This window comes from Citrus clementina, unplaced genomic scaffold, assembly GCF_000493195.1.
Source record: "Citrus clementina cultivar Clemenules unplaced genomic scaffold, Citrus_clementina_v1.0 scaffold_3, whole genome shotgun sequence".
NCBI lineage: Eukaryota > Viridiplantae > Streptophyta > Magnoliopsida > Sapindales > Rutaceae > Citrus > Citrus x clementina.
The window spans coordinates 36155168-36174364 of NW_006262339.1; the positions used below are offsets into that span (position 1 = coordinate 36155168).

Genomic DNA, 19197 nt, shown 5'->3' on the forward strand with positions numbered 1-19197 from the left:
ACCCATAATGTTATTCACACATCAACGAACATGTGGCAAGTTCAAATCAATCTTAAACTTTGACTGAATTTAGAAAAAAAAATCTTAGTTTATAATTTTAAAAAATAGTACATGAAGAATATTAAGAACCATAAGTACTCACTAATAGTCAATCAAACAAAACTTGCCTCTCTGATTCTGGAATCTTGCTCCATTACTCGTGCTGAAGATGTGCAAACCTTCTAACCAAATAGCCACACTCACTTGACAACATGGAAGAGTACTTATGACCTACTGGCCTATTAGTCTCGGGAGAGATATATAGCTTTATTTTTCCAGATAATTGCACAATGTCATCCATTTTTTTCCCATATGAGGGGCCACACGTTCTTTTCTTTATTGGCTGAATATCTATTTTATATACATGTGTGTGTGTGTGTGTGTGTAAAGCATGTATTAGTATAAGAAACAAAATATTGTATATTCTATTAAAAAAATCCTACCAATTAAACTCTTTAAATACCAGATTCTAGAGTTGTAACACCACCTTGCACAAACTCTTGGCTAGGTATAACAAGCTGAGATGGGGAAATTGTAGATGTGACAACAATTTTTGCCCTTACACGTTTGGTAACTCTATGTCCAGGACCCATCTAGTTATTATTAAAAATATACATTAGAGTTTATTAATAGCCAATATAAAAATGAATCAAGATAACTATAATTTTGTCAAAAAAATTATAACATGAAAGATTTTTTAATAAAATTTTCATATTCAATCAATAATAACCACTTTACTTGTATTCTTCAGAATATCTCACAGGCACTTATAAAAATTTTAACCATTAATTCACATTTTTAAACAAGAACTAACTAAAACTAAACAAGAGAGTATAACACGAACAAAACAAAAAAGATAAAAATAAGTTAAAAGACAACCATGCATGAAGGAGTGAAAGGCGACAAGTCAATTTGATTGCTCAAGAATTCCTTAAGAATACTTAGCTGCATGAAAGAAAGATATCAGAGTTAGAATATAAAAGTTAGTAAACCAATAAATTAATTTCATATAAAATAATAATACAAGAAAACTTATATATATATATATATATAATACAACAAAGAAAACATGAATGCTTACATTTGAAGCTTGTAATAAAGCATTACACATGTGATTACATGTCAATATCGCTATCATCATAATCCTTATTTAACTCTTCTTCACTGCTGGAGAAATATTCCTCCATTGTTTCATCTTCATCTTCTTCTTCAACAAGTTTGAAATTATCTGCATCATTATCTCTTGCCCTTTCAACATACACATGTGATGAAATTACTTGTGGATCAACATTATTTATATTATACAATTGTGCATTAGCGTGTTCAAGTTGTACCGAGAGAACAAAGTCAGATGACTCATTTTGCTGATACACTTGTTTATTTGCACTCCAACTTCCATTTTCATTTTCATTTAAGCTTTCTTTCTCTTGAACATCCCACAAACCCCTATGCTGCACCTTTTCTACAACCTTCCAGCCTACTCCTAACTTTGATTGATAGAAGTAAGGTGGTAATCACGATTAATTCTTTTTTTTTCCTAAGATTAGTGTCAAACCAATCACACTTAAATAGAATTACTCGATATCCAAGAAGATATATTAATTCTATAACATTACTGAGTACACCATAAAAGTCAATTTCTTCATTATCATGCTCCCTTGGCACCATTACTCCACTATTTTGAGTAGTACGATGCTCATCTCGACTTGTGACAAGAAATCGCACTCTATTTACAATACAACCAGAATAACTAAAAACTATAACATCTGGTCCACAAGTTAAAGCATATAGTTCATCATTTATTGTTAAAGATCCCTCATCTCGTAATTGTCTCATCTATAAAGCATAAATTAATTTATTACAAGCTTGTTATAATGGAGTTAAAAAAAACTAATTAATTTGACAACTATAATTACTTACATGTGCTGCAAGCCACTTAGGAAAAAGTAATTGTTGTCTTTTATTTAAATTAGCACCACTTTCTCTTTGTAATAGCCGTTTGTGCTCACTATAATTTGAACAAATATATTATGATATGTTATATATAAATATATTTATATAAATTAAATAAAATGACTAATATATTTTATGCTTACTCTAGGTATTCTTGGACTTCATCATAGTTGTTCAAAACATACCAATGTGCAATGTTGATCTCTCGTTGTGATAACTCAATTTGAGATTTACCAAAAGGTCGAACATTCTGAGAGAAGACTGAAAGTCCTCTACTCTTTGTCCACCATCATCATTATGCTCAACACGATTAAATTTGGTTTCAATAGAATCTAAATATAATGAAAAAAAAGACAAAGATTCATTTATGATATAGGCCTCGGCAATCGATCCTTCAGGTCGAGCTTTATTCTTTACATAGCTCTGATATCGGCCTAAAGCGCCCTGTTCAACAACAAATGATTAAATTTAAAAAAGTGACTTGTGAATGTAATGTAAATATAATAAAAATATTATAATCAAATAATGTGATTACCTTTCAATTGGGTACATCTATCTTAATGCAACAGGACCGACATATTTTGCTTCACGTGGTAAGTGCACAGCCAAATGCATCATTATGTCAAAGAATGCAGGTGAGAAATTTTGCTTAAGCTTGCAAAGTATCAATACAATCCCCTCTAATTTATCTAACTCACTCTTATATAATGTTTTTTAATACAGTTGTCTAAAAAAGTTACAAAGTTCAATAATGACTGAGCAAATATCTTTATGTAAATATAAACGTATTCCAATTGGAAGGATTTATTGTAACAAAACATTACAATCATGGCTTTTTAAACCTAATACTTTTGCATCCTTGATGTTGACACAATTGGATATATTTGCAGCATAACCATCTGGAAACTTCACTAACTTCAGAAATTGACAAAATTCTCTTCTTTCATTTAAAGTCAGTGTGTATGAAGCATGAGGTTTTGAAAGTTTGTTTCCTTCTAGTTTTAGATGCAACTCTTTCCTTATGTTCAAATCCTCTAAGTCAAGCCTTGCTTTAACAATATCTTTAGTTTTCCCCTCAATATTCAATAAGGTTCCAACTAAAATATCACATTTATTTTTCTCAATATGCATAACATCCAAAAATGTCTTATTTTCAACTTGGACCAATACTCCAACTCATAAAATATGCTCTTCTTTGTCCAATTTAAATCATTTGTACTACGTTTCTGCTTTCTATCTTTGTTATTTTCATTTTTTTCAGGCCTAGCTTCATTTATCTTCTCTAATTGCCTTAGAATGTCATCTCCTGAATACTCCGTAGGTGCTGGATCAAATTCAAAATCACCATCATGTTCTCTATTAGCTCTCCATGAATGACCATACGACAAATATCGACGATGACCCATGTAACATATCTTACTATTCAACTTTCGCAAAGATGTTTCTACATTACAAACCAGGCAAGCCTTATAACCTTTAGTGCTCCATCCAGATAAATTTCCATGTGCAGGAAAATCATTAATAGTCCACATTACTGTAGCATGCATACGAAATGTTTGTCCAGTGGGCACATCAAAGGTTTCAACACTATGATTCCACAACTCTTTTAATTCATCTGTTAATGGCCTTATGTAAACATCAATATCCTTACCTGGTGTTTTTGGTCCTGGGATGAGTAGCGACATCATCATGAATGGATCTTTCATGCATTTCCATGGTGGTAAATTACATGGCATAAGTACGACTGGCCACATACTATAAGAATTATGCATGTCACTAAAAGGATTGAAGCCATTTGTTGCAAGATCCATCCTGACATTACGAGGCTCTTGTGCGAACCAAGGATATAACCTATTAAATTCTTTCCATGCTTCCCCATCAGCAGGATTTCTTAAAATACCTTCCACAGCAACTCTCTTCTCGTGGTGCCACCTCATATCTCTTGCTGTATGCCGAGATATAAATAATCTTTGTAACCTTGGTTTTAAAGGGAAATAACGTAACACTTTTTGCGGTACTTTCTTTTTACTGCCTTCAAACTTATACCTCGGTTCCCCACAATGTAGACACTTTTCTAATGCCTCATATTCTTTCCAAAATAAGCACAATCATACTTACATGCATGTACGACTTCATACCCTAAGCCTAAGTCCTTTAGAATTTTTTTTGCATCATAAGTAGTACTTGGTAGTATTGTGCCTTCTGGGAATGCCTCTTTCAACAATTGGAGAATCATATCTGTTGCTTTGTTGCTCAATCTACTAAGAACTTTTATATGCATTAACTTGACAATAAAACTCAAAGTAGATATCTTGGAACTAGGAAACAAACTTTTCCCAGCCTTTTCTAACAATCCTGCACACATTCTAAATTCTCTATTATCATCATGTGTTAGGTCAATATTCTCTTCAATATTTGTCTCCGAAGTGAATGCATCCATTAATGTTGGCTCACACATATCATGAATTAAATTATACATTTCATCATCATCCTCTTCATTGTCAAATGTAAAGTCACTCCTGCTACTGGGCATAGATCCTGCATTCATTTGATTATTGTCCACAAACTCAGGTTCTTCACCATGAAAAACCCATTTTGTATAGCTTTCTGCAATGCCATATCTTTTTAAGTGGGCTTTGACAATATGCAATGACTTCAAGAATGCATTTTGACATTTTTTACATGGACAACGAACAAGATTATTCTCATTTACACATTGCTCAACAACCTTCATAAAAGACTTGATACCATCTAAGTATTCTTTACATAATTTATTTCGCAAACGCATCCAACTCCTATCCATTGTTCACTGCTAGGTACTATAAATTAATATATGTAGGGAACAAAAGCAAGACAAAAATAAAAGAATTTTACATAATAATGTGGACAAATCTTTTAAAAAAATGAATTGTACCTGAAAGCTGAAGGTAATAAATAGAATTCAATTGATTCTTCAAGTTTTTGTTCTCAGCAAAGACGGAACTCCCAAACAATTAAGTCGCCTGTGAAATAGAGTTAAAAATTCAAAAAAATATTGAGAGAAGATTGAGAAAGAATATAACCCGCAAGTTTTATTTTATTATTGCAGTATATAATAATTCTTTAGATGAATTAACAGCAAATAGAGATAAAAATATCCATTATATTTAATTTAACAAATTAAAAATTGAAACAAAGACCCACTTAATAAATAATTAAAGCAAAACCCACTAAACAAAGTCAAACTCAGCAGGCCAATATATAAAATAATACTAAATTTACTTGAAGAAATCAAGTGGGGAAGAAACAATTATTTACAAATACCTCGAAATAGAACTTTTCTTGAGCGGTGCCTTCCAAGTACAACTCTTTAGTAGTTTAAAGCTTGGGCAGAGAGAAGAACTCCATGGCTGGGCAAAAGAAAGAAGCGAGTGTAAAGTGGAAATATTCTAGAAGCAATATTTTTAATTAAGAAAAATTGGAGATGGAAACTTTACTTCCGTTGGCGCGCGGTTCATTAAATAAAGCACGTGGAAATAAAAAGCCTCCCACAAAGTCATGTTGGCTTTTATATTATCTTTATATTTTTATTTATTTATTTTAGCCTACGTGTTATTTTAGTAATTTTTTAATTTATAGAAATCTCCCCAATCTTTATATATAGCTGGTTAGGTGTTGTGTTCAATCAATATTCAATAATACACTTTCAACTTGTTAATTGATTTTTTTTCTTAATACTAGTTTTAGTACTTTCCAATAATAATTTATTGAAGATCTTTTTTATCCACTAATAAATTATACTTACTAGTAAAATTGAATTAATCCAATTTACTAACTTGCTAATACACACACACCCCACTAAGTAATTTATTTAGTAGTCTAATAAAATTGATGTAATTAGTAATGATTCTTCATCCATTTAATTTCCTCTTGCTTGTACTGAATGATATTACATTGAAAAGAATGTGTTGTTACAATGTATCTAAGGGGCTAATTGTCATATTCCTTCAACTTTATGCCTATTGAATCCAATAGAGATTATAATAATTATTTATCTTAAGAGGGAAATTTTGAATAATGTTAGGGATCTCAATATTTTAAATCTCAATTTGTATCTCTATTAATGTCGTATTCATTTATTGAACAGTATAATAACAATTTTACTAGCAATTAAATTTATAGTCTAATAAATGAATAGTACATATAGTCAAGTTACAATTGGGATCCAAATTAATATTGAGATCTCTAGTATTATCTAATTTATATATATGTCTATATTGGAATTATTATCATCAACACTACTATGACCATTATTCATACTTCAATTCATTATTATGATCAATATTATTACTAATTGTAATTTTTATACGCTATTATCATTGATTTCTTTTTTAAATAAGTAAATCAATGTTTTTCTTACATTTAATGTCATCATTTTAAATTTTGTATAAAATATTATTATAAACCTTATTACCTAAAAAGTAAAAATTTGGAATCATAATTAAAACAATTTCACAATATATCAAGATGTGTCAAAAGAGGAATATGGTTGCTGACAAGAAATACTATACTAATTATAGTGAAACATGAGGATATAATGGTGCCACATAATAGTTATTAAACATCATATAGAACTTAGTGCAATAGTTTGCTATTGTCAATATTGAAAAATTTAATATTTTTGTTAACCTTTGCGGAACAAAATTAATCTCGTTGCAAAAAATTCTAAAGGAGCACAAAACAAATTTTCTCGCTAATCACAACTTTTTACAATATTTTATTTGTTACAACTGATTCAAGTGTTTGTTGTGGAAAAATTTTAGCAACGAAACAAATTTTGCTTTCATTAAGCTTGTTAGGCAACAAGAACACTTTTGTCGCCAAAAATAACGTATGGCAACAAAATATTTTGCTGCCATATAATCTAATTTTCTCACCTATTCCACATCATTAAGAAGAACAAAATATGTTTAACTATAGCGATAAAGACTAATTTTTATTGCAAGACATAAATTTTAGCAATAAAGTAAGTTTTGTTACAATAGAATTTCTAGCCAATAGTGTATTTTCTTGTAGTGTCTTGTAGAAAATTCTTCATCCACAAAGTTTCTTTGCAACTTTCGGTGATTGCAATATACTCTGCTTCTGTGGTAAACAAAGCAACACAGCTGAAGTCTGGACTACCATGAAACTGCTCCCCATGCAAATGTGAGCAAATATCCCAATAGGGACTTTCTGGAATCAACATCTCCTGTCATATTTGCATCAGTGTACACTTCTAACACAGGTTTGTTACCACCAAAACATAAACATGCCTTGGAAGTGCCTCTGAGATATCTGAGAATCTACTTTACTACTGTCCAGTATTCTTTGCTTGGATTAAAGAGAAATCGGCTGACTACACTAACTGCACGTGCAATATCTGGTCTTGTACAAACCATGACGCACATCAAACTACCAACTGCTGAAGCATAAGGAACTCTTCTCATCTCTTGCTTCTCTTTCTCACTTATAGGACAATGCTCGGAACTAAGATTGAAATGGCCTACAAGTGGAGAACAAATAGATTTTCCCTTATTCATGTTAAATCTTTCAAGAACCTTTTCAACATATGCTTCCTGAGATAACCATAATTTCCCAGTCTTTCTATCACGGGAAATTTTCATGCCAAGAATCTGTTTTCCCGATCCCAAGTCGTTCATTACAAAAGACTTACTAAACTCTCTCTTGAGATTGTTAATCTTACTAGCATCCTTGCCAATAATCAACATGTCATCCACATAAAGCAAAAGAATAATAAAATCATTATTACCAAACTTCTTCACAAAAACACAATGGTCAGACATAGTCTTGCTGAAACCATGATTCTCTATAAAAGAATCAAACTTTTTATACCACTATCTTGGTGCCTGTTTCAGCCTATACAAACTTTTCTTCAATTTGCACACAAGTTCTTCTTTACCTTTGACACTGAACCCTTCAGGTTACTCTATATATATTTCTTCCTCTAAGTCACCGTGTAAGAAAGTTGTCTTTAAGTCGAGTTGTTCAATTTCCAAATCCAAGCTGGTTGCTAATCTCAGAACTACTCGGATAGAAGACATCTTCACCATAGGAGAAATATTTCCTCAAAATCAACATATTTCTTCTGACCGAAACCCTTTAACACCAATCTAGCCTTGTACCGCTATTGTGAGTTATTTTCAGTCTCAACCTATAAACTCATTTGTTCTTCAGTGCCATCTTTCCCTTAGGCAGCTTCACTAAATCATAAGTGTGATTTTCATTCAAGGATCCCATCTCTTCTTGCATGACTTTAACTCACTCACTTTTGTGCTGATGAGATATAGCTTCTTCAAAACATTCTGGCTCTCCTCTGTCTATAAGCATCACATACTCATGTGGAGGATATCTGGTGGAAAGTCGTCATTCTCTGGTGGAAAGTCGTCATTCTTTAGTGAACCTTCTCAATTCTGACTCAACTGGTGGTGCTAGTGATTCTGGAGGTGCTTGCTCAACTAGTTCTGCTGGACCATCATCATTATCCTCTCCAGTTCCCCCATGATCATCATGAACAACAAGTGTAGAAATTGAAGTTGGAATAATATGAATCTTTGGAGATGACTGAGACTCATCGTTTTTCTCTTCATCACTAACTGTCTGATCTTCAAGAAATACAACATCTCTATTTCTTATTAGTTTTCTTGCCACTGGATCCCATAATATGTACCCAAATTCTTCATGTCCATAGCCTAAGAAAATACATTCCTTAGCTTTATCATCAAGCTTCGATCTCTCATCTTTAGGGATGTGAACATATGCTTTGTACCCAAACACTCTCAAGTGTTTATAAGAAACATCTTTACCAGTCCAAACTCTCTCAAGTACATCTCCTTCTAATAGAACTGAAGGAGAATGGTTAATCAAATCAACTGCAGTACGCATAGCCTCTGCCTAGAATGATTTAGGAAACTTGGCATTAGAAAGCATACATCTGATTATTTCTTCAATTGTTTTATTCATCCTTTCTACAGCACTATTCTGCTGAGGGATTTTTGGTACAGTCTTCTTAAGTCTGATTCCATGGGATCTGCAATATTGCTCAAATGGTCCTCTGTACTTACTACCATTATTTGCCCTAACACATTTTAATTTTCTTCATGTCCCTCTCTCAACATAAGTATGGAAGAACTTAAACATATCAAGCACCTGATCTTTAGATTTCAAAGCAAAAGCCTACACTTTCCTTGAATAGTCATCAATAAAAGTTACAAAGTAAAGTGCACCTCCTATTGATCTACTTTGTATTATACAAACATTGGTATAAATCAAATCAATGATTTACGACTTTTTAGATAGAGAAAAGCTTTCAAAAGCTACTCTGTGTGTCTTCCCAGCTAAACAATGAACACAAGTCTTGAGGGACGTACCTGTAAAACTTGGTAGAAATCTTTTTCTAGCAAGAGTTTTTAACCCTTTCTCACTGATGTGACCAAGCCTTTTATGCCATGTCTCAATGTCAGAATCTTTTACAGCCACATTCACATTTTCTTTCTTGATTTTGGCTTCTATTACGTAGAGAGTGTTCATTTTATTTCCTTTAGCTAGCACTAGAGAACCTTTGGTGAGCTTTTATTTTCCTTCACCAAATTGATTAGTATAACCATCATCATCAAGTTTTCCGTGGAGATCAAATTAAGACGAATATATGGTACATGTCAAACATCTTTAAGGAGTAACTTACAACCAACACTAGTTTCCAAGCAAATATCTCCCATGCCCAAAATCTTAGATGCCCCCTCATTTCACATCCGAACATGGCCATAATCACCATTAACATAGAATGTGAAGTAATCACGATGTGCAGTAACATGAAACGAAACACCCGAAACAATCACTGTTATGGCAAGTGAGATTTATAGAGTTATCATAAAAAACAATACCCATATCACCATCAACTACAATTGCAGTATTCTCCTTGTCATTTTTCTGACCATCGCCTTTTTCTTTTGCCTGTTCTCTTTTCCATAATCTACACTCTCTTTTAACATGACCCATTTTCTGACAGTGAAAGCACTTCATGTTTCTCCTCTAGGACTTAGATCTTCCTCTAGGATTATCATTATTCTGCTGACGGAAATTTCTACTTTGACTTCTCCCCCATCTTTCTTGGTTATGAAACAAGTGCAGCTGACTTAAAGGGAATTACTTCAACAATATTTCTTCGAGATTCTTTATTTCGCAGTCTATCTGTAACCATATCCAAGGTTAATTTATCATTCGGCACTGAATTATTCACTGACACCACTAATATTTCCCATTTGTCAGGCAAAGAACTAAGCAATAACAGTGCTTGTAACTCATCATCTAGAATGATCTTCATAGTAGTCAACTTATCAACCAAGCCCTGAAACTCACTAATGTGTTCAGTTATACTACGACCCTCCTTATATTTCAAGTTGACAAGCCTTTTCATCAGATTGGCTTTATTTTGTGCAGTTGGCTGCTCATAAATTTTTTCTAATTTTCTCCAAAGAACATCAACCTTAGATTCTTTTGAGACATGATGGTACACACTCTTATCATTCCATGACCTAATAGTACCCACAACCTTCTGGTTCAATTGAACCCATTTCTTATCATCTATATCAGCAGGTTTAGCTTCATCACCTTTAATAGGTTCATGTAAGTTTTTCATGTAGAGCAAATCTTCCATTCTAGACTTCCAAATACCATAATTCCACAACTTCAATTTAATCATGAAGGTCGAAAACTCCTCCATCTCAACCACACAAGTAATAAAAACACACAACCTGACTCTGATACCACTCTATTGGGAAAGGGACTACCACAAGCAGCTAAAATTAAGCGGAACAAAACTCTTTCTCTTTTTGTGTGATTAAAATAGGATGTGTACCACAAATAAATATGTAGAAAAGTAAATCAATAAATCCAAAGTAAAAACCAACCACAAGAGACACCGATTTGTACGTGAAAAACCTAAAGTGGGAAAAATCGTAGGACTGTAGTCCGATATAAACTTCCATTATATCAATGAGATTACAACATAAATTCTTCTCCAGATAACACTAGAGGTTAACAATATCAAGATTCTCAATAATCTTGACTTACAATAATAGATCTGAAATCTATTTCTCCAATAAGTAAATATATCAAATAATAGTTATAACGAGAATAAAATACAGATCAACACTAGTAGAAATGTAAAGAGTGATGTCAAGAACTTACCCTCCAAATTTGGGATAAATCAGAGCTAAAATCACCTTTCAATCGTTAAATTAAATATTGAAATCCCCAAAGGAAACTTTCTGTCTCACAGCGTCTTTTTTCTTCGCGAAAGGGCTACAGTTCTCGCGATTCTTCACTTATTTCCTTTATATATTTTTTGATTAATTTCATCCAACTCCAAAAGTTTGCAATAATTACACATCAAGCAAATTATTTTGGACTTTAGGCATTTTGGTCCAGCGAAGTGAGATGGACCCTACACCTATGTTGCTGCCATGGCTTGACACAAGGCCTCAAGCTAAGCCTTCGCATTGGCTCTTATTACTTACAGCGGTGATAAAACTCCCTAACTAGAAAAGCCTAACGTCTCGTCGACTGAGTAACTAAGTCTGTCATAACCTCCCCCTTACATAGCCATAATAAAGCATGTGCTTCTTTTTCCTTAGCATATGCCAGCATGCCAACATTAGGTTCACTATGCACCCGTTGTGACATCTTTAAGTCCCTCATATGTTTTTCCCATATAAAACCATTTGCTACCCGCAACATGATCAAATACCAATAGCTTCTCCACCAGTCATCTTGCCTAGGGATGGAAATGGGCATCGCCCGCATCGGTTTGCTATTGTCAAACTCGTACTTGCACAAAATTTAAATTACCAAACCCGCACTCGCACTTGCTGTGGGTTTTAAGTTTTTAAGAAAATCCACCCGTTGTGGGTTTTTACAATTACCAAATCTGTAATGGTACCCAACGGATTTTTTGTGGGTTCTTACATTTAAAATCACAAATGTTTAATATGTAAATTTATATTGATAACCTAAAATTCCACATAACATACTTAATTCTAAATTTAATCAACATAAATAGAAAATTAAAATTTCAACATTAATCCAATACAAATTCTCAAATTTAAGAATGAAATATATAAATCCATATAAAAAAAACACACACAAATGCTATGAAAAATTCATAAGTGTGTGGCTGTGGTTCATGGGTGAAAGGGGAATGGGTGTGCGGCTACTGCTCACGGGTGAAAGGGGAATAGTTTGGAAAGTTAGGTTTTGCGACTATTGCTCACAAGTAAAAATGAAATAGTTTGGGTTTCCTTTAGGTTAAGTTATGAGTTGCAACTTACGCACACCACACGTGATATGCTTACACTTTATATTTATTTAATTTATATATTTTTTGATTTAATTATTTTTTCAATTAAAATTTTTGAAAAATGAATTATTTTAAGATTTAAAAGTGATTTAAAAAATTAAAAATTAATTTTAGTGTGTAGTGAATTTTTATAAAATTCTCTTTTGGTTTTTCAAAATTATCTTGAAAATTGTTATTTTAATTATCAGTTGTTATATATACACAATTAAAAATAGTATATACACAAGTTTATAAACATATAAATAAATTTTATTCAATATTATATCTATTTCAGTCATTTAAATACTTATAACATTTTAACAGTAAAATTTACCAAATACATACGACTGCTTTTAAAACTCATAGTATTTCATAAATAAATATTACTAAATAATTTAATTGATTCTCTTCACAATTGATTATTTATACAAAATAACTAATAAAAATTATTTTAAAAATTATAATATTACTAAACTGACCTTTAATATACAATTAAATCCAACTGATGTCTAGGAGGCCTTTATAAAAGATGTACAATTAATTAAAAAGTTTATACATTTTTTTTTAGATAAAAAATAAGATTCTTCCTTGCAAAAGATAGTTTATAAAATATTTTATAATTTTTCAGTAGTATTATTTAAAAAATCTTCTATAAACATGTTTTTTATTTCTTTTTCAACACTCACATGTTTAAGTCGTAACCATCCATTAAAGATAAATATCGATCTATTTGTATTTAATTATTAACAATTAAATGTACCTTGATTGGACTATGACAATGATACGTTGCCTGCACAGCATTCACGTAACCCTTTTTTTTTTTTTTTTATCATTTTCTTTGTACAGTTTCGTTATTCAAACTCCATCAAATAAATCAAATTCATAATATATAATATCTTCCTTAAATTTTATTTCAATCAACTGTATATACATGTTTTGTTGCCCATAAATTTCGAAGTAAATATTATGTCTCTAGGCACTGTTTTAGCACTGGGAATAAAACAAAATTATCAATGAGGTTGTCAGTTATTGGATAAGGCTGCAGTCCTAGTCCATCACTAGAATTTGAAATTTGGTTGCAGTGGATTACAAAAATATTTGGGATTTTACGATTGGGGTTAAGTAACCTATCTTTAATAAATGTTTAAGTTTAACATCACATGTTCACTAAACAAATCTTAACAAATGGGCTGGTTTTTATCCAATTGTTCCTGCTACACTTGGCGACTTTAGAATACGTTTCTTGTCCAATCAATTTTGATTACTCGCGGTTATCCGCAATTAGTAGCTTTTTGGTGTACAATTTAAAATCTAAAAAAATCCGGAGGAGTTTTAAAATAATAGGATTTAATAATATTATAAAATTTTAATTTTTTTAAAATTTTCAACACTTTAAAATTTTAAATTAGAAAATTTCTATTGGCCATAATATAACCAGACCCCTACTCTTGTTTATACATTTTTACTGCTCGTTTTCTATGACTTTTCAAATGTTGAATAGGGTTTCTTCTAATATGAAAACTCTTTGAAGTACATCTTTAATGGTTTGTAGCTTGCGTGGGCATACATTTTCAATAATTAAAGAAATTATGTTTGTTCAAAGAAATTCTTGTCTAATTTTATCTAATAAATTGTTACTTAGCTAATTAAAAATGTTAAATTGCTAAAAATCCTAATACTCTCAAATATGTCGTAATCAAGGTAAGATGACATATTATTATTTTCTTTTACACTATGACAATCAATAAGAATTTTTTTAGTTGACGTGTCTATTTTTTCTTTCATGTCTTAATTGTATCATGCCAAATTTGAATCACTTTAGACTCAATTCATTTATTAGTTGTGTTAAAACTTTTTCAAATACTAATACTCGTAAATGATCGATTCACCCATTTAATATAATTTTAATATTTACTACTAAAATCCCTTATTTTAAAAGTTTTTACTGTATTTTAAAATTATTTATTGTATGTACAAATATTTGTAGTACTAAATACCCTAACTCTAATCAATTTTATTTTTAAATTTATTTCAATAATTTTTAGGGAAAATATTGTTATATAACCAAAGTTAGAGAAAATGGTCATATAGATCCCCATGTTTTATATAAGGGACAACAAAACACTCTTTTAACTATAATATTCTTTGTAAATAGTAACTAAAAAAATTGATTTTAAAATTTTTTTATAAATAGAAAATATACAAATATATTTTTTAATATATACACTAAGTTTTAAAATGTAAATTATCATATTTATTCTAATAATATATTTGTATTTAATATAAAAAAATTAAATAAATCTTTAGGTTAAATATATTTTACAATTAATAAAATACATTTCATGTATTAATAATATGAAGATTATTTTATATTATATTGAAAAGAATTTAAATTTTTATATGTTTATATTTTATATTCTGTTTTCGTTTATTATAAAACTTAGTTTAATATAATATAAGATTGTAAAGGATTAAAATATTTTTTAAATATTAAAATTATTTTAAAAGGTATATATTGTCATTCATTTTAATATTATATTTTCATGTATTATAAAACATTGGAATTAATTTCTTTAAATTAATAGAGCCAAATGATATTATAATTAAAAGAGGTATCGGTGTCTTTTATTGAAAATTTGAGGAGTTTACATGACCGTTCTCTAATTTTTAAAGTATGATGAATATATAACAAAATTTTATTGAAATGAAACGTAAATGAGTATAACAAGAATACGTGAATTGTTAATCGTATTGAAAACTCTAAATTCAAACTTGATAATTGTCAATCTAAATGCTAACTTATTTAATAATTAGGTCGATTTTTAATTATTATAAATTTATTATTTCGTGTCAAGTTCCTATCAAATTCGTCCATCATGTCAAAAGTTGTTACCTCAAATAAAAATAAGTAAATACATTTAGGAACATGTCACGTCTTTCTATTTTCCCATCGACAAAAAATCTGATGAGAAATTTTTTCACCAACTTTGATATTGTCTTATATCCACTATGTTTCCCAAATCATATTTTTATCTTGATTCCAACTCTTGGTTATTTTACTATATATAAAAAAAAAAAAAGAGAAAAAAACTCTGGATTATTTTAATAGACAAACAATCTTGAATGTAGATAATAAGAAATTAACAATGCTATCCCGCGAATTTCACCCTCTAATCAACAAGTGCATCCTCAATATTAAAATTTGCACGTTTGCTTAGAGAATACTTAAAAAGAAAAAAAAATAAATTGAAATTAAATATTGATGGTCAAATTTGGACCATGAAGCTAAATTATTGCTTAATAACAATCCAATAATTGCACAAAAAATTAGAAATTTTAGTACCATCATTTAAAATAGATTTTCCGTTTATCGAATCAAAAACCTGTACAAATACTATATTAATTTTTTAGATAGTAAATAAATTTTTGGGTTTATATTTAGAAAACAATTTAAAAAGAGAAAATTATTAATATTGTTATTAATAAGTTTTATCGATTATTTTTTGTTATACATCACCAAACGTATTTTAAGACATAATATCAATTATCTACAAGATCATCATAAACAATTTATTTTCTCTATAATTATTAATGAGGTCAGAATTATAAATCATTGAACAAAATCAGGAAATATCCCACGTGGAATTTATTAAAAAACCAGAAATTAAAATATTTAAATATTATTGAATCGTGCTTGGAAACTCAGTCTACACGCTGTCTCCTTCCATGCATAAAATTCAAAGTCAGTTGAAGTTTCTAATGTCCAGGTTCAAATATACCCCCAACATTGTACAAAACTACAGCTAACATATATTGGTACAACCGTAAATTAGGCGAACGAAGATGAGGATATTTTCGCCACAAAAAAACCTCACCGGTTTCCATCTCTGGCTCTTTCTCCATTTTCATGTGTTAAATGTCGCCCTTCAAAGTACAACGGTCCAATTTTCTCTCTGACTTTCTTTTTTATTTATTTATTTTCTTATTCTGTTTCTTTTTTTTTTCAATTAATTTCTCTCCGAACAAACAAAACCCTTAAAACCCCCATTTGAATTAATTTATTCGAAAATTTTAAATTAAAAGTAAGAGAGGAGGTCGAGTTGGAGTTAGAGGTAGACGAAGAGAAAGAGAAGGTCCAAAACGACAGACATGATGATTGAAACGGCAATGGAGATTCTGGTACCATCGTGGTGGGAGATTCAAGTGACGGTGGCTGCGTCGCTGTGCGTGATCGCCTCCTATTGGTTTTTCTTTTCTAAAACCGGAGATTTCGGCGTTGACCGATCGCAGCTTGTTGAGAATTCTTCAATTAGTGCTATTGATGATAAAGACAAGGTCAAAGTAATTTTATTTTTTCACCTTTTTTTTCTGTTTACTTTTAATCTTTTTGACGCTGCTGAGTTTTGATATAAATGATGAGAATATTTGAAGTGTTAACTTTTTTCGAGGGATTAGCTTTGTCTGAGTGTTGAAAGATTGATGAAAATGGGCCAAAAAAAATTGAGGTGAATTTGATGCTTGTATATGATTAGGCAATTGGGTAGAATAATGAAAAGGAGTCTTTGATTATTTGTTAATAGAGAATTATGAATGTTCCATTAATTAATAACCTCCTCTGCAAGGAAGATTCTTGACAATTCTAGGAGCATGTTTGGGGTTTGAGGTACTGTGGCTTTTTATCCGAAAGTTGCTGTTGGTTGGAATCAGCAACTGCAAGTACAATTTAATTTTGGTTTGGATATATTTTTTGGACTCAAGGTGCAAAGACATTTCATTTTTTCTACTTTATTTTATAGAATAGGAAAATTGTAATAAATTCAGTTTATTTAAAAATTATTTATTTTTTCTTATATGTAAGTTAATTATGAAATGCTATTCTATTTCTTTTCTAGAATACCCGATATTTTCTTTTCGATGCCAAAGTGTTAAATTTTCATAGAGCTTAGATCTTTGTATCAGTAACGTGATGGTTATCAATTCATTTTGGATAGCGGCTGTCCTCTGTTTGTTTCATATTTTATACGATTGATAGTGCTTTTTTGAAGGAAAATAAATTGAGAAAGTTTCTTCCTCTTTATTTTTTTTTTAGGGTCACTGATCTAGTATGTTATTATAGCTCCCAACTATGAATGAAAGTTGGGGGAAGTTTGATCTTTGCAGAATAAATCAAGAAAGGGAACATTATTGGATTTATTTTTATATGTGCATATACATTACAATGGTCCGGAGATTGATACAAATCATCTCATTATTCTTTGTGGAAAATTCTTTAGTGGATTTTGCTTCTGTTATCATTTAGTTTTGGTTTAATTTAGGTTTATGAAATTCAAAAAAGGTTTACGAAAAAAGAATACACCGTCTAGGGCTTTGATAGGTTAGTGGTTGATAAATATTATCTCTCAAGTAAATCTGGATATTACCAAACTCATATGCCACTGTGCTTTCAAAGTTAAGCATAAACATAACAGCTGCAAACATACACTAAGGCTTGTTTCAGTTTAGAAATTGGAGGGAGGCTCGTGATAAATTTCCTTTCTTTCAAGGGATATATCTAATGAATTTTAACACATCAGGGTTGAGTTTTATAAAGTTGTAATGTATAGGTGGTCGGTGATATTTACCCAAATATGAATTGTATTTTTAATTTTATGTAATACCTGTGTGATCTTGTATGTGATTGTGCAGCTTGGTGTCTAATTCACTACAATTAGGGAATCTTTTTCTCTTTGAGCTTTGGTTATTCATTATTTGTTTGATTCCTATCTTTATAATTTCCATGCTGTGTAATGTGATTGATGCATGAAAAGTGACAGTTGTCTTTCATGTTTAATAATATATTTTGGTTTTTGGTTGCCAAAAAACACAGGAAAGGGAAAGTTATTGATTTCTGTGTATTACCAATTTTGTAATTTGGGGCCAAAATCGTAACTAAATTGGCCAAGTATATTTGTTTGTCTTAGTTTAGACCATAGTTATTACAAGACTCTATGAAATAGTGTGCTTCACTTTTTATAGAAAGAGAATGAAGGACAAATCTCAAGATATTGGTTAGCAAGCAGATAACAGAATTTCTGTTCTTTCTTGCACGCGAAAAATTTTAAGTTTGAGGCTTTACAATCATCTTCTTCAATGCAGCGTGTTATTTTTTCTTGGTTTTGCAAGTCAAGACCACATTGCTGAAGCTGTTGAGTTTTACATAGTCCTTTAACTTCAAGATTGGAATTCCAGTTTGCTGTAATAGGCTACTCTGCGTGGCACTTGTTTCATCCAGTAATTTTCCACTTCTTTGACATGCAGTTCTTCACTTATTTTGTAGATGGTCCAGTTTAAAGGAGACCCTCAAACCAATTCTGCATATTTAATTAAGGTATCTTTTCTTTTTGATCTTGTTTATGCTTTAATCTGGTATATGTGAAGCTGTAAATGAATTCAATCATCTGCAAGTTTTCATAGGATTAAATATTATGTCTTGACCAATGTTATGGAATCTCCTTTGGTTTGACAACAAGATTTTGTTTGCCCTGTTTTTCAGTTGGAATTGTTGGCAGCTAAGAATCTCATTGGTGCAAACTTAAATGGCACATCAGATCCATATGCCATCATTACTTGTGGTTCAGAAAAACGATTCAGGTTATTTGATCTATCTTCTGCTTGTTCACATTTTTCTTAATAGGTGATTATTTCCAACTAATTCGTTGAATTTCTTTCACGATTAGATCTTTCAGTTCCTCAGGTTATTATTGTTAGATTTCGGTGCCATCACCAATTTGCATTTATATTTAATTGTTATTTGGGAACATGAGAGAGTATAACTGTACACTGAGGGTTTT

The 19197-nt window shown here is 30.7% G+C and overlaps 1 protein-coding gene across 8 annotated transcripts in view; it reads left to right on the plus strand.

Moving 5' to 3' along the window:
• The first annotated feature begins 16094 nt into the window (after positions 1 to 16094).
• LOC18047632 (BAG-associated GRAM protein 1) overlaps positions 16095 to 19197 on the plus strand; it is a 14368-nt gene continuing 11265 nt past the window's right edge. For 5 of the 8 annotated variants that reach the window (XR_002906414.1, XM_006442722.2, XM_024188134.1 and 2 more), the window contains exons 1-3: positions 16095 to 16708; positions 18684 to 18734; positions 18900 to 18997. Coding sequence is in view for 7 of the 8 variants with exons in the window: in XM_006442722.2 (XP_006442785.2) it covers positions 16517 to 16708; positions 18684 to 18734; positions 18900 to 18997 (341 nt within the window). In the remaining variant the exon portion in view is untranslated. The remainder of the gene's footprint in view (positions 16709 to 18683; positions 18735 to 18899; positions 18998 to 19197) is intronic. The other 3 variants (XM_024188132.1, XM_024188135.1, XM_024188136.1) reach the window with 2 other exon arrangements.